The 14,369-nt window shown below is 30.4% G+C and overlaps 1 protein-coding gene across 2 annotated transcripts in view; it reads left to right on the top strand.

The window, feature by feature from the left end:
* LOC140061934 (high affinity cAMP-specific and IBMX-insensitive 3',5'-cyclic phosphodiesterase 8B-like) overlaps positions 1 to 14,369 on the top strand; it is a 43,753-nt gene that overhangs the window by 5,499 nt on the left and 23,885 nt on the right. For both annotated transcript variants that reach the window (XM_072107935.1, XM_072107936.1), the window contains 6 exons: positions 197 to 253; positions 4,684 to 4,871; positions 5,713 to 5,772; positions 7,164 to 7,310; positions 7,554 to 7,773; positions 7,967 to 8,055. In XM_072107935.1, coding sequence (XP_071964036.1) covers positions 197 to 253; positions 4,684 to 4,871; positions 5,713 to 5,772; positions 7,164 to 7,310; positions 7,554 to 7,773; positions 7,967 to 8,055 — 761 coding nt within the window. The remainder of the gene's footprint in view (positions 1 to 196; positions 254 to 4,683; positions 4,872 to 5,712; positions 5,773 to 7,163; positions 7,311 to 7,553; positions 7,774 to 7,966; positions 8,056 to 14,369) is intronic.

Genomic DNA, 14,369 nt, shown 5'->3' with positions numbered 1-14,369 from the left:
ACAGTAATTAGATATTAATAACAAGTATTCACCATATATTAATTTGATTCTGAAAAATTAAAATGCTAATGTTCTTGTATTTACAATCATATTATTTGGTTATCAACGTAATGTTAATGGATAAAATAGCTTTAGTAAAAGATGTTTTCTGTCAGAAAATATCATTTAAAGTTATCTTGTAATTTTTTTTTTTTAGGCCGATATGAATGAGGTTGAATTTGGCCCAATGAAACTTACTCAGCCACGAATGCAGGTAATGTAATTATTGAATATTATATTATTTTAAGCATTTACCAGCATTATGTACCCGTACTTATGTAAGTTGGAGAGACACACCTTACCGATAACAACGTTTTGTTTAATGCTTTTGTCTCTCCTCGGCTTCGTGTTTTGTACTTCATATATACATACATACATACAGATATATACTTTGGGCAGTATAGATATCGGTTTCAGATACATACTTAACCATACTGTAATGTTTATAAAACATAATCTCCTGACAAATGAGATAACCATATGACTATCATAAAAATTAAATGTTCATTGAATTTCTTCATTATTAATTATTCATTCAATGAAATTATCATTTAATATCCGTCTTATAATTAAATGCAGAAAGTGTTAAGTTGCCATGGTAACAAAGAGATATTAAATTTTTACCTTTTTAATAGTTGATAGATGAAAATTTAATTAAGTCGTTATCACATAGTAGATTTTCTACAATGTAAAGTCTTTGTCTTATATTTATAATAAATAATAATTGTCAAATATTACCAAAAACATTTTTTTATAAATGAAACTCTTCTATATATAAATTTACGTAAGGGCAAAAATCGGTAAATCGTGCGTTATTTCTAGAATGTTTACTCGATGGTATATAAAGTTGGTTCGTACTTTCGGTACTAATTTTAACCACCTGATGTAACCCTGTTTACTAATTAAATTGAGTTCGATAATTAGTTATTGACGATTAAAACGAATTTAGGTTCAACGATTTGCCCCAAATAGGGGTGTTTTCCGATCGTGGTATACACTGTCTAATGGATGTCAATTTGAAAAATACCCGCACACAATAATACGAGGACACTTCGCATTTTCCTATCTCCTCCTACGATAATTGTTTTTAATAGCTGAAAACCGGTTGAACAGTTCGAGTACAGCATCATAATGTTGAAGACAGGCCGATTTTCTTTAAAAAATGCTATTTTGATACATGTAATATACGTTTTTACAAATGTATTGATTTGTGATGAATGGAACATTCCAAATTATTTGGTTTAACCATAGAGTTATAGATTTAGATTTATGGGCCCCCTTGGAGAATAAACATAAATAGTATTGCAATGCTGTACAATACTGTTAAGGTATTAACCACTTTTGATCGCAATTTGAATCGCAAATTTCTTACTGTGAGTGTTGGTACTGTTAGATATAATATAAACAAATATACAAATAAACTTTATTACTGTGAGTGTGGGTAGGCCCTACTGTTAGATTATAAACATATAATATACAAATAAATAAACGTTATTACTGACAGTTGCTTCTCAACATTAATAATTTAAAAATATATAAACGTACGTAGTGGTGTATCGTTACATGTACTTTACTATTTCAATCGACTATGACAGTGAGAGTTTTAACAAAGTATTAAATCGTAAATGTTTTACTGTATTTAGTGGTATATTATTTGAAGGCCTATAAAACATTAAAAACAATATTTTGTTACTGAGTGGATAAGAATATATTTTAAAATGTTTCCTCTTTGTACCTATCTTCTTCCACCATCCCTCAACCCTTAATGTTACATACAAAACACAAATTGGGTTTGTTTAAATGAGTCCAAATAAAAAAATTTGAATCATTTTGTTTCTCTCTCTCTCTCTCTCTCTCGGAAGTAATTCCCAGGGTGCTAATTTTAGCTGACTACATAAATCATCGTGTATATTTATTCGTTTCTGTAAACGACAATGTATTATAGTCATGCAGTACGTACATTTGAAATCTCCATTTTTTTCTCGCTGGAAAATACTGTGTATTCGAGAACCATCTGTGGGCACGACCTAGATGGTACGCGAGCGAAGCGAGCGTGCCATCTAGTATTTATAATTTACAAAAAGTTGGTTTGTAAAAACTCTTAAATTGTTTAAAAAAGGTTATGGCATTTAAAAGGAAACAGAACTTTAATTTTTTGGGTTAAAAAACGCAGTGGGTCAGTTTGACCGAAAGAAGTCCAGTACGATGACCAATGATGTATTAAAGTGTTAGTGGTCAAATTAGAAACAGAAGAATGGCTGATTAATTAGGATGTTAAGATGTGTCACTTTTAAGTGAATGATCCCCATCTAAATACACTTAATAAGTACCCCCAATTAGAGTAATCCACTATCCTGCTGATGATGATGTCTATAGGAATTAGGTCAATAAAAAAATGGCCCGCACGATTGAAGAACTATAGAAAAAAATTTGTCTTTGGTCCAAATTTTGAGAGTCAAAACAGGTTTATTAAATATGGTTCCCCTTAGAACGCATTGCAATGCATTATACTAAGTCAAATGGCGTTCCAACTGTAACACCCAATAGATTGAGTGTTTTTAATCTTTATTTGGATTTTGATGGCATGCAGTGGCATAACGCATTGGCTTGAGGCCCGTCAAGGACGCTAAGTGACCCTCCAATGCTGGAAGCCTCGGGTGTTTTAGCCTTTTTTGCCATATTTTAATGCCTTATTTTTCCTCCGGGTCCTGCTCAGGGGCCCCTTAGCACTCATAGTTGATACACCACTGATGGCAGATGTCTAAAAGTGATGGTTTTACGTTATATTTGAAGATTTAAATCAGTTCTGCATGCGTAACCTCACTTGGTACTTGACATCTGCCCTCTGTATCAATTGTCTCTTTATTATTACCACTTGACTTATATTATCCTGATAATCATTGATAATCTGATTTTAGTGATTAGAAGAAAATATACTAAGGGTGTCAGTATGTTCAAAGAGTGATCTGTGTTCACACACACACTAGAGTTAACTCTGTTCGATAATCTGTGTTCACACACACACTAGAGTTAACTCTGTTTGATAATCTGTGTTCACACATGCACTAGAGTTAACTCTGTTTGATAATCTGTGTTCACACATGCACTAGAGTTAACTCTGTTTGATAACCTGTGTTCACACATGCACTAGAGGTAACTCTGTTTTATAATCTGTGTTCTCACATGCACTAGAGTTAACTCTGTTTGATAATCTGTGTTCACACATGCACTAGAGTTAACTCTGTTTGATAACCTGTGTTCACACATGCACTAGAGTTAACTCTGTTTTATAATCTGTGTTCTCACATGCACTAGAGTTAACTCTGTTTGAGAAAATTTTTGTTTAGACCCCAAAAAGCGGTATGATGTGATATCTCTAAACCTTTTGTTCCCAAAGTATTTCAACTGTATTGAAATGATAATTTAGACCATATTGAATTGGACATTTTCCTACACAAGTAGTCAACAAACAGATATTTCCAATTTGAAAACAGATTATTGGGATACCCCTATTGTAAGGGGACACTTTTCAGTGAAAATTATGAAGGGCAATATATGTTTTTAATGCTACAGCCAACACCCCATTAAGGGGAAACCCCTAGCATCATTAAGCAGACACTGTTTTGGGTACTATTGATCTACTATATACTATAGTTTAAGAAGAAGATGTAGGTCTGATTTTAACATCATTTTATGTACTTTCACCATTAATTTAATTGCTTATTGTCTATAAATTTATTTCTCATGGAAAATGGATATGATGAGCACTTATATTGCAACCTATTCATTATCCACTGTTTATAATCACAAACCAGCATAGTCCAATGCATTATTTTATCTTCATTTGGCCCTTTTAAGACTAATTGTTTTTCAATACTAATGGATAAGGAGTGTGGTAATCTTAGTAAACCAAGGATACTCATAGTAATTTATAAGTAATTTGCTGTGGCTCAAGGCCTATTCAGACCTACGGATTTATGCTTTCATATCGTACGCGGCGTACAACTTCATAGGTCTGAACCAGAAAAAGATTAGTGGAAGCCACCTCTTACGACACTGATTTTTCGTTCATACGACAGCTCAAGGTACATGATTAGTAAACAACGCTTACGAAACGAAAGTCATGCATCAACGATTTTGACTTTCAACCAATCAAATTTACTCCTGCATACCAGATGTGCGGTCAAATTGGTGATGCTTCAGTTTCTAACAAAATCAATAGTTAAACGAGTCTGAACACTTTGCTGTTACGGCGCTAATTATAATATGACATTGCTTGCAATAAAAAATCATAACTCCATGGATCGCTCAGATAGAACATTCCTATTTTTTAAATTTCATACCCTGCTTCCCTTCTGGACGTGAATGATTAATAGGTTGTCAGTTGTGTAACGGTATGACATGGCACGGTTTAGCACTCCTAATGGGTCCTCCAACGCTGGGTAGTTGGGGCTGCTCTTACCCATAAGCTCTGGGGCCCTTTGGTTTAGCCAGTAAGCATTAATATTCAATGTCACTGTTACTGTGAGTTGTATTGTATCTTTGATCACAAACTTTCAAGCAATTTTTGCAGATTGTGTTTATCTGAGTTAATTCTAATATTTTGTCTTTACTTTGGTTAAATTGCAATATATTGTATTCCAGATACTGCTAGTTTTTGGCAAGGAAGATAGCCAGAGCGATGCACTCTGGTGGGCTGCTGATAAGGGAGGTTATAAGTGCCATATGGCTCTGAACCAAGTTGATGCCCTCGAATGCTACTTAGAAAAACGACATGAACTTATTATAGTGGATCACAGACATAAGAGCTTTGATGCACTTGCCTTATGCAGGTAAGGTATCAGTATCTGTATTAGTAATATCTTTATTCATCCCTCATGGGGCAATTAACAATTATAATAGAGCTATTTATAATAAGTAAGAGAGAGAGAAGGGGAGACTAGAGAGGCAACTACAACAACACTGAATTATGACAGTAGATATCTGAAAAAGTGATACACCATGGAGAGAGACCATTGAATATAGCTCTCATGCCAATTTGAGGTTGCACTCACTACGCGGTTACATACCACTGTTGTACTTCTGCGTTGCCTGCATTTTTAGCATATCAACACAAACTTATTCTAAACATTTAGGACGAAAATTTAAGATGCTAAACAAAGTCTAATCTTTGTCGTAAAATATAAAAAGCATGTGTTCAGATGTATGCATTTTTCATGCTGTTTTCTTTATTATTAATTTTATATCAGTACCAATAATTTTTTTAACATATTGTGAAGTCCCTTTACTGTTGATACAACTGTCTACATATGCAAAATTCACAATGTATGCAATATTAATGAATATGTATTACTGATCAAAATATTGTGAAATACTAATTTATTTTTTCTAAGGTGAATAACTTGATTAAAAACTTTGAAATGGCCTATTCAGCATTTCATTTTATTAATTATTATTTTTCATGTTTTTGGAGACAATACGTTCACTAGTATGCGACGCAAGTGCAATGCCGTTAATTTGATAAATTATAAGTGATGGATTATGAGAACTGTTGTGATTGGTCGACTAGCTTGCATTGCGCTTACATACTTGCGTTGCGGCCATAAGCTTTTTCCTCTGAAGTAAACTGAAATTTTATCCTTTTTTTTCCTTTTTAATGTTGTTCTTTACCAGGTCTGTACGTGCTACAAAGGACAGTGAACATTCAGTAATTTTGGCTGTTGTGAAAAAAAGGTTGGTATGAAATCAATAATTTTATCACAGTAAAATACATGTTGCAATTAAGCACACTGGTTTGATGGCCATATATAATTTTATCTTCATATTATTTTTTTTGTTTTATTTTTATACTATAAAAACAAAGTAAACTGTCTGTGAACAGTTTTTATTTTCAAATGTTCTTTTAATTTAATATTTTGTTAGTGTTGTGTTATTTCATTAATTCTTTATTTTTGATATTTCTATCCTTATAGATATAAAATACACATAGAAAAAATCATTTTCTGAAATTTGTCAGAATAAATATAAAATTGGTAAATAATTCTGACTCTTTAACAATGCTAGTGATTGTTCTAAAGTCGCTAAAATTAAAATTATCTTTTGTTTCAAATGGAACGTAAAATATTACTATACCGATTTCATACATCAGTCTGTCAGGAATTATTCACTTGTTTCTCCATTTCTAATGTATTGTATTATTTCTTCATTGTTTAAAAGAATATGTTTTGTCAATGATTACATTGACAAATTCTTGTTCTCTACTAATCATTCAAGAAAGAGTTATACTTTGTGATGTTAGTCTGTAGTAATACTCTCTTCATCAGGTTTACCTAGACACCTTAAATTATAATTGTTATAAAACATTTAAAATATAAGACAAACAATTAAAACTCGCTTCAAAAATTGGAAATTGGGATAGGAGGATTGGTAAGCAAGCATTTGAACCACTCAACGCCCACAATGTCACTGTATCCTCCAAGAGGATACAGGAAAACCATTAGGCTAATCAATACATGCTTAATTAGACTACTAAGACAAAGCACACTATCTATTACAATAGAACTATTCTTTTGATTTTTGAATATTAAATACACTAAAGTAGTTGACACCTTTCAACTAATTAACATAGAGAGATAATGATGTCTTCCACACATTGTATATTCAGTATGCTTTATGAACAAGTTTTTTCAGTTTTTATAAATAAAAAATGATCGATAATAGTCAACGTATATTATATGTCTATCAGCCCTGGCAGATATATTACGTATGGTCACTGTGAGGTGATGATGAAATAAAATAAAAAAATTATCCTCTTCTTATGTTCTTTATACCTTCATGGCCTGTACCGTTTAAATGATGCTAATAATTAGTAAACTTTCGGGACAATAAAGGGAAGATGAATACAAATGTGATGTACCCAAATATGGTAGTGATATACCCAAATATGGTGGTAATATACCCAAATATGGTAGTGATATACCCAAATATGGTCCATATATGGTACATCACTTTTTTTATCACATGAAGTTTGATAGTGTAGACAGAGCTTTACTTTGGAAATATCTATTCTTACAGATAGAAAAGAGCTACCCATTGGATACTAATTTTTTCTATTTTTTTTTTAGCAACACAGATAGAGATGAAATATCAGTTGGACCACTGCTATCTGCCGGATTCAATCGTCGTTTTGTCGAGAACACAAACACAGGAACATGCTTGAATGAACTTTTACAACTTGAGCATGGAGATGTGAAGAACCATTTCCGCTTGAGGTAGGGTTGCATGAATATTTGCATTCATTTATGTTGCTTAACGAAGCGCATAAAATGTCAACAGTTTAGTGTGTCTATTATTTTGCTTTGATGAGCATGTGCGTTCAAGCGTGATTTAATTTACTGCCATCTACTGGATGAATTCCTTTTTATTTGTCGCTGTTTAAATCATAGAATTTATAATATTTCTATTATTTTGTAATAGGTTCATAATAATATTTTCTTAAATTTTTTGTTGCGCAGGGCCGCGGCAGCTCTGTTCACCGCGTTAGAGAATACGTCCGATAGGGTACACATAACAGACGATCATCACACGGTCCAGTACGTGAACAGCGCCTACGAACATTATATAGGATTTTCAAGCGAAGAATTATTAGGCAAAGAAATATCTGACATACCACAAAGTGACAAGAATAAGACAGAACAACTTGATACAATATACTCGCAGCTCAAAAAAGGAAAGGTAAGGATCAGCTGTAAACAAGTATCTAGTTGAAAAATACTATGGATGATAAACGCAGCCTCATCAACACATTTATCACCGTCAGATAAATTGTTTCTTCATTATCAGTTACCATATAACCTATTAACTTGAAGTTGAAAGCCTGCATAATCCTTTAGTTTCAAAACATAATCATAATTTATTTTCCATATAGTCATGGGAAGGAACAATGTATTCAAAGAAAAAGAGTGGAGAAAACATTGCCCAACAAGTACACATCACCCCAGAGGTGGGATATGGAGGGTGAGTAGTAGAACTAATATAATCTGAATCATAATGTTTGTGGGAATTGGTTAAAAAGTATTATTCAGAAATCACAGATAACTAAAGTTCTGTCTACACTATCAAACTTTATGTGAAAAAAAAATGTGATGGTTCTATATAATGGACATGATTTCATATCACTATCATATTTTGACATATCACTACCATATTTGAACCCATCATACATTTTTGTCAAACTAGTTTGATAGTGTAGATAGAGCTTAACAAAACTTTAATTTGTCTGCAGTTAGTAAAACAAGGTTTTCACCACAAGGTACTTTATTCATCCACCACTCACCATTCTAATCTTAGGCTTGGATTTTTCAATACAATACAATGTTTATTGTAGTTTTATGCAATAATATTTGTTTGCCCAATTGCTGTATTTACATTATTAGCCCTTAGGGTACGTTCAGATTACCCTGGCCTTTTTTTTTATTACATTTAGCCTTATTTATTATTAGACTCAATTGTAAATTAGGCCTACACTTAAAGCTTATTTGCATTGGCGGCTGTTTATATAAGTTTAAATCAATGTTTATTGTAGGCCTAGCCATACATACTGTACTTAGCTCAGAACCTTATTACAATGTTTTGAATGTGCATTATACTATATAGTAGTTAATTAATATTACAATAGCATTCCCTTCAATTTCAGTTCAAGTCTTCCTCCTCCCCCTTTTTTTTTGTTTACAAGCATACCCTCTGTAAAAACTTAACTTAAATCAGTAATAAAAAATTGGTAACTTGAATCCATACGGATGGCTACACAGGCTCATAACTTGACTGTTTTCTGTGGGGGCCCATTTATAGACTTTTGATTTATTAGGCCTATATGCAGTACTAGTCATGTGAAATGCCTCGTAAAACCTACTCCAGCCTAGCACATCTTGGTACCAGTTTTTACCGCCTGGCTTAAACAATATCTGTATTTTATTTTTTAATTCAAGGTAGCAAAATAATATTTAGGTATATTAAAGTTATATTATTCACTGGGCTATTAAAAATGAAATTTCTGAAAGATAACCAAGAAAAAATCCAGAAAAACAATTACCAAGTGTGGTTATTTGATATGCAATATCCACAGCATTATTTGTCATTACAATGTCAAGCCATTACATTATCTACAAATTCCACGCTTCATCATTGTTGCTTAACAGCACAAATAATTACAACCTTTTAGCATAGCACCGTTTGTTTCATTTATCTACAAAGAAAAATAATTACTTTACATTATAATCCGTATAATCTATTTAAATATCCATTTAAAACCAAAACTTATGTAACTCGTTGATTTGAAGATACATAGTTGAAGATTTAGGTCAAATTTTCTACGGACAAGAGAAATAATCGATTATAATAATAATCCTTTTTCTTCTCAAACATAGGTCAATTCAATGACCTTTGAATGTTTTAAAGTTTTTTTCAATTCTTCTACAACAAGAATTCTTTATGATCCAAGTCACAAATACAATTTTCAGAAAATCCAAACATTTTTTTTGCTTTGGTAGAAATGCCTATGGAATATTTTTAAAGTTACTATTTGGTTTAACGAAAAATAATAATTTTTCTAAAATGTATTCAGAAATACAAGGGTATGATAGGGATATATAAATTAATTGTTAATGCTATCTCTTTAACATTATGGAGATGACACAAAACAATACATATTAATGTAAAGAAAGCATTGATACCATAGGCCACAAATAGATAAATATATAATGTGATAACAATCATAACTACATCATAGATATGACGCACATTCATAATAATTGGATGACGGATGGTGTAGTTATTTGTGTATAGTAACTGTATAATTTTTATTTTTTTTAAAATATCGTAACATCTCCTCTTTAAAACATCATCAAATATTTAGTATATTGTCATTAAAAATGTATTCCAGAATATTGTGAAACAGTTGTATTGAATTTAAAATAAAATTGTTTAAAAGAAATCCAAGCTTTACAATGAAATAATATGTTACCGACTCCCTCCCTCTCTCCCTTGGAATCATTCACACAGAAATCAAGTGTACCATCTCCAAATCCTCAATTTGCGTCTTGTCATCGTTTTATACAGCTTCTTGCGTGACAGTATTGGTGATCCATGCATTTGTTTCGCTAATTAATTACCGTGTTTGGTTTTAGTCGAGAGTATAATGCACGAATAATGCCATCGGCGCAAACGTTCAATGTGTTTAAAAAATGTTTTGTGACAGGTTTATCTATTGTGTCATAGAATACTGTAAAGGTTAAAGTTCAAGTACGATGGTTGTTAATTGAACAGTGAAATTTCATCTATAAATGAATTTTTTTTTTAATCTGGATTTTCAACCATTGCTTTTTCATTGCTGGTTATAATAATAAATAATAATAATGATGATGATGAATTAACTAGTTCAGGTTAAATAATGGCTTCATTTTTATTATACTACAAATGGAGAGAGGCATTATACACCAATAGATAAAAGTTTTGGTCCTCTCTCCTTCATCTTTTTTTTTTCTTTTTAATGTATTATTATACCGTATTGACAATTGTCTGAAATAAAAGTTGAGTTGAATTGAATTGAATTGAAATGATGAACTTTATATACATAGTGATATATGTATATATATGTATGATAAATATTAATGTCGCATAATATCAATAAGCTACCTGTTGTGTCTGGTATAGCTTGTATTTGTTACATCATGTTTCTGCTACAGTTTAATCTTGTCAAACGATTAGAAAGGGTTACTAAAATATACTTAAAATATACTTAAAACACTCTTAAATATACTTAAAACACTCTTAAATATACTAAAACATTCTTAAATATACTAAAACATTCTTAAATATACTAAAACATTCTTAAATATACTTAAAACACTCTTAAATATACTAAAACATTCTTAAATATACTAAAACATTCTTAAATATACTTAAAACACTCTTAAATATACTGAAACATTCTTAAATATACTTAAAACACTCTTAAATATACTAAAACATTCTTAAATATACTAAAACATTCTTAAATATACTAAAACATTCTTAAATATACTTAAAACACTCTTAAATATACTAAAACATTCTTAAATATACTAAAACATTCTTAAATATACTTAAAACACTCTTAAATATACTAAAACATTCTTAAATATACTAAAACATTCTTAAATATACTTAAAACATTCTTAAATATACTAAAACATTCTTAAATATACTACAACATTCTTAAATATACTAAAACACTCTTAAATATAATAAAACACTCTTAAATATACTAAAACACTCTTAATAAAACACTCTTAATAAAACACTCTTAAAACCCCATCTTTTTTCTTTGTAATTTCTTTCTGTTTTTTCTCTCAGCGCTTTTTTTTTTTGGTTAAAAAGATTTTTTAATTTATTAAATTTACAGTTTGTAGTGTTACTGATATAAATTGTTTATTGACAAATAAACACAAGTAAATTAAGGTTTTATGCTACATAAAATAAATTTGAGAATTTCTAGATGTTTTGGTTGTTACCCAACCAACAACCATCATTATTCCAGAAGATGGTTGAAACTTAAGCCCTGTCTAGATACTATCAAACTTTATGCGACAAAAAAATGATGATATGCCCATATATGGACATGATGATGTTATATCACGTACGGTACCATCAAACTAGTTTTGACAGAGCTTTTCAAAAGAGAGATATTCAGCTTTATTTTTATTTCATTTTTATTCATAATGTACTGCAAACTTTATGTTGCAATTCTGTTTTCAGAAATATTGCTATCAGTGGAATAATAGGGATAAATAAATAAATGTCAATGCTGTCTGTCTCTATGACGATCAGTTCTTCGTAGAACTCTTTTTCCCAATTGAGTTGAATTTGTAAATAATTAAATGAATATATTTTATTGCATTTACAGCAGAAGATATTGTAAGGATTTAGGTAAAATGAGTATAATGTGATTTTGATATCTTTTGAAAATATTACAAATTTGAAATATATTTCAGATTCCAGTCACTTCATTAAAATCAATAAAAAATCAATACTGCAATAATTTCATAAAAATAATTTTACTTTCTATGAATATGAAAGAATAGTTGTAAACCATTTTGAAAAAAAATCAGTTTTTGATTGATTGCAAAATGTTTGATTGCAGACACACACAGACTAAGGTTTAACCTTTAACCTTTAACCTTTAACTTTTAGTTTAATTAGCAAGGTTGTGATTTTACTACACCTTTTCAAAGCTGAATTTTCCAGCTAATCAAAAATATTAGTGAAAATTTCTTTAAGCTAAAATTGTGTGATTTGTGACACGCTCTACTAGCCGTGGTTTTTGCAAAACACATGTTTTATCCACTACGCGACGGGGTTTGTGGCGTCACTAAAAATGTTGATGTCCAAACAATGATCTATTTGCAGTATTTCACTTTAAATCTGCGTTTCTAGTCTTAAATAATAAATTTCAATATCATGAATTTTTCAGTTTATTTGGTGAGCTGAGATAGAAATGACAATGAATCTATTCACTGGCTTTCTACAGTAAAATTAAATTAAATTATTGTTCTAACTTATTTAGAAATTTATTTGTTTATCTTCCGAAGACAAATAATGTACGAAAGTATATATTATAAATAATGGCTATGCCTCATTTTTTTAGGAGTTTGTTTATATTATTATCATGTAAAAATAAAATAATATACAAATAATGAATGTTTATGAGTACTAACAATAGTTTGTACTATTGCACGCCATGTGACCCAAAATCGTTCAATCAAATGTCAGTCAGGAATTTATTTAGATGTTAATATACAGTATAATTAATAATATTTAATACTAACCCAGAGTCACGCGCTAAATTAGACTACTACTGTGAGTTCTGGCTAAGTATAATCACAATAAGTGCTTTAATTATTACATATTCATTATCAGCTTAAGACTAAATACACAAAACAGACACAATGTAGCTTGATGAATCTCAATTACAATTGGCCAACTAGGAAGTGGTCATGGTATTAATTTTCATCGTCGTACTGTCAGTGTCATATTCAGAATCATGTGTAATTTTTATTACCGATTATTATCCATATCACCATCTTTGAAGATTTTGTTAATATAAAAAAATAGGTTTTTGGTTGAAGCATTTATTTTGTCTTTTACAAGTAAAAACATAATTTGTTTTCAATATTTTTTTCTATGGAAGTGATTAACGTTATTAAAACTACAAAATAACACACTCAAAGTATGATTTAATTCTTTTTCATGATTTTTGGGGACATTACATCATTAAAGTGATAATACATTTTTTTAGAGCAGGTAATCTCTTTAATACCAAATTTATAGGCTGATTAAATCTGAGCAGACAGATATATTCGCTAAATAACATTAACAATATCCCTCATATGTCATAATCATGTGGGTGACATCCAGACATATCAACTCTATTCCCTTTTCAATCATAGTGAACTTCTGGTAAATATGTTTAACTCTGCAAGTTATTAAATTCAAACACAGGCCTAGCTAATATTTACTATTTTACTTAGTAGTGTAAATTTTTATTCATTGTATCGTACAATCTTTAATATCACTGGTCATTATTGATTGATAACTGATATTTAATCATAAACCCTAAAGCTCTGTCTACACAAACTTTATGTGACAAAAAAGTGTGATGTGCCCCTATATGGACATGATGATGTCATATCACTACCATATTTAAGCATATCACTACCATATTTGGGCACATTACACTTTGTTTGTCAAACTAGTTTGATAGTGTAGACAGAGCTTAAAAGTTTTTAAAAAATTAAGAGAAGCCCACAATCTTATTTTCTATCAACATTGTAGAGTGAATCTTACTAGCAAACGGGACATGATCTTTTTTTTTAAATAAAATATTTCTTTGATGATTACAAACCCATCTTTCAAGCTTTTTGTTATTTTGGTGGAAATAATGATTGATTGATTGACTATTACAAAAGTGTAGCTTCCAAATAATTTATATTATTATTTAACAAATAAAAACAATATCAACCTGCTTCTTTGGAGTCATCTTCATTACAGTATTAAACTCTATAAATTGAGATCTCACAGATTGTAATATTGGTTTTATTTTGAGATGCAATTTTGATTATACTAGGACACTTTATACCGTAATAGCTTCACTTCTCAGCGCATCATCTTAATTAGTTTTTGGACTGTCACAGATTGTTTATACTTTGTTAAAATATAAATATTGTAACTAGGTTAAATTAAATATAAAGTAATTTATTTCCTTGGCAACATCAATATCAATCAACCTCATTTAA

Source organism: Antedon mediterranea, chromosome 11 (assembly GCF_964355755.1).
Source record: "Antedon mediterranea chromosome 11, ecAntMedi1.1, whole genome shotgun sequence".
Classification (NCBI taxonomy): Eukaryota; Metazoa; Echinodermata; class Crinoidea; order Comatulida; family Antedonidae; genus Antedon; species Antedon mediterranea.
This window is presented reverse-complemented; position numbering and strand designations above follow the sequence as displayed.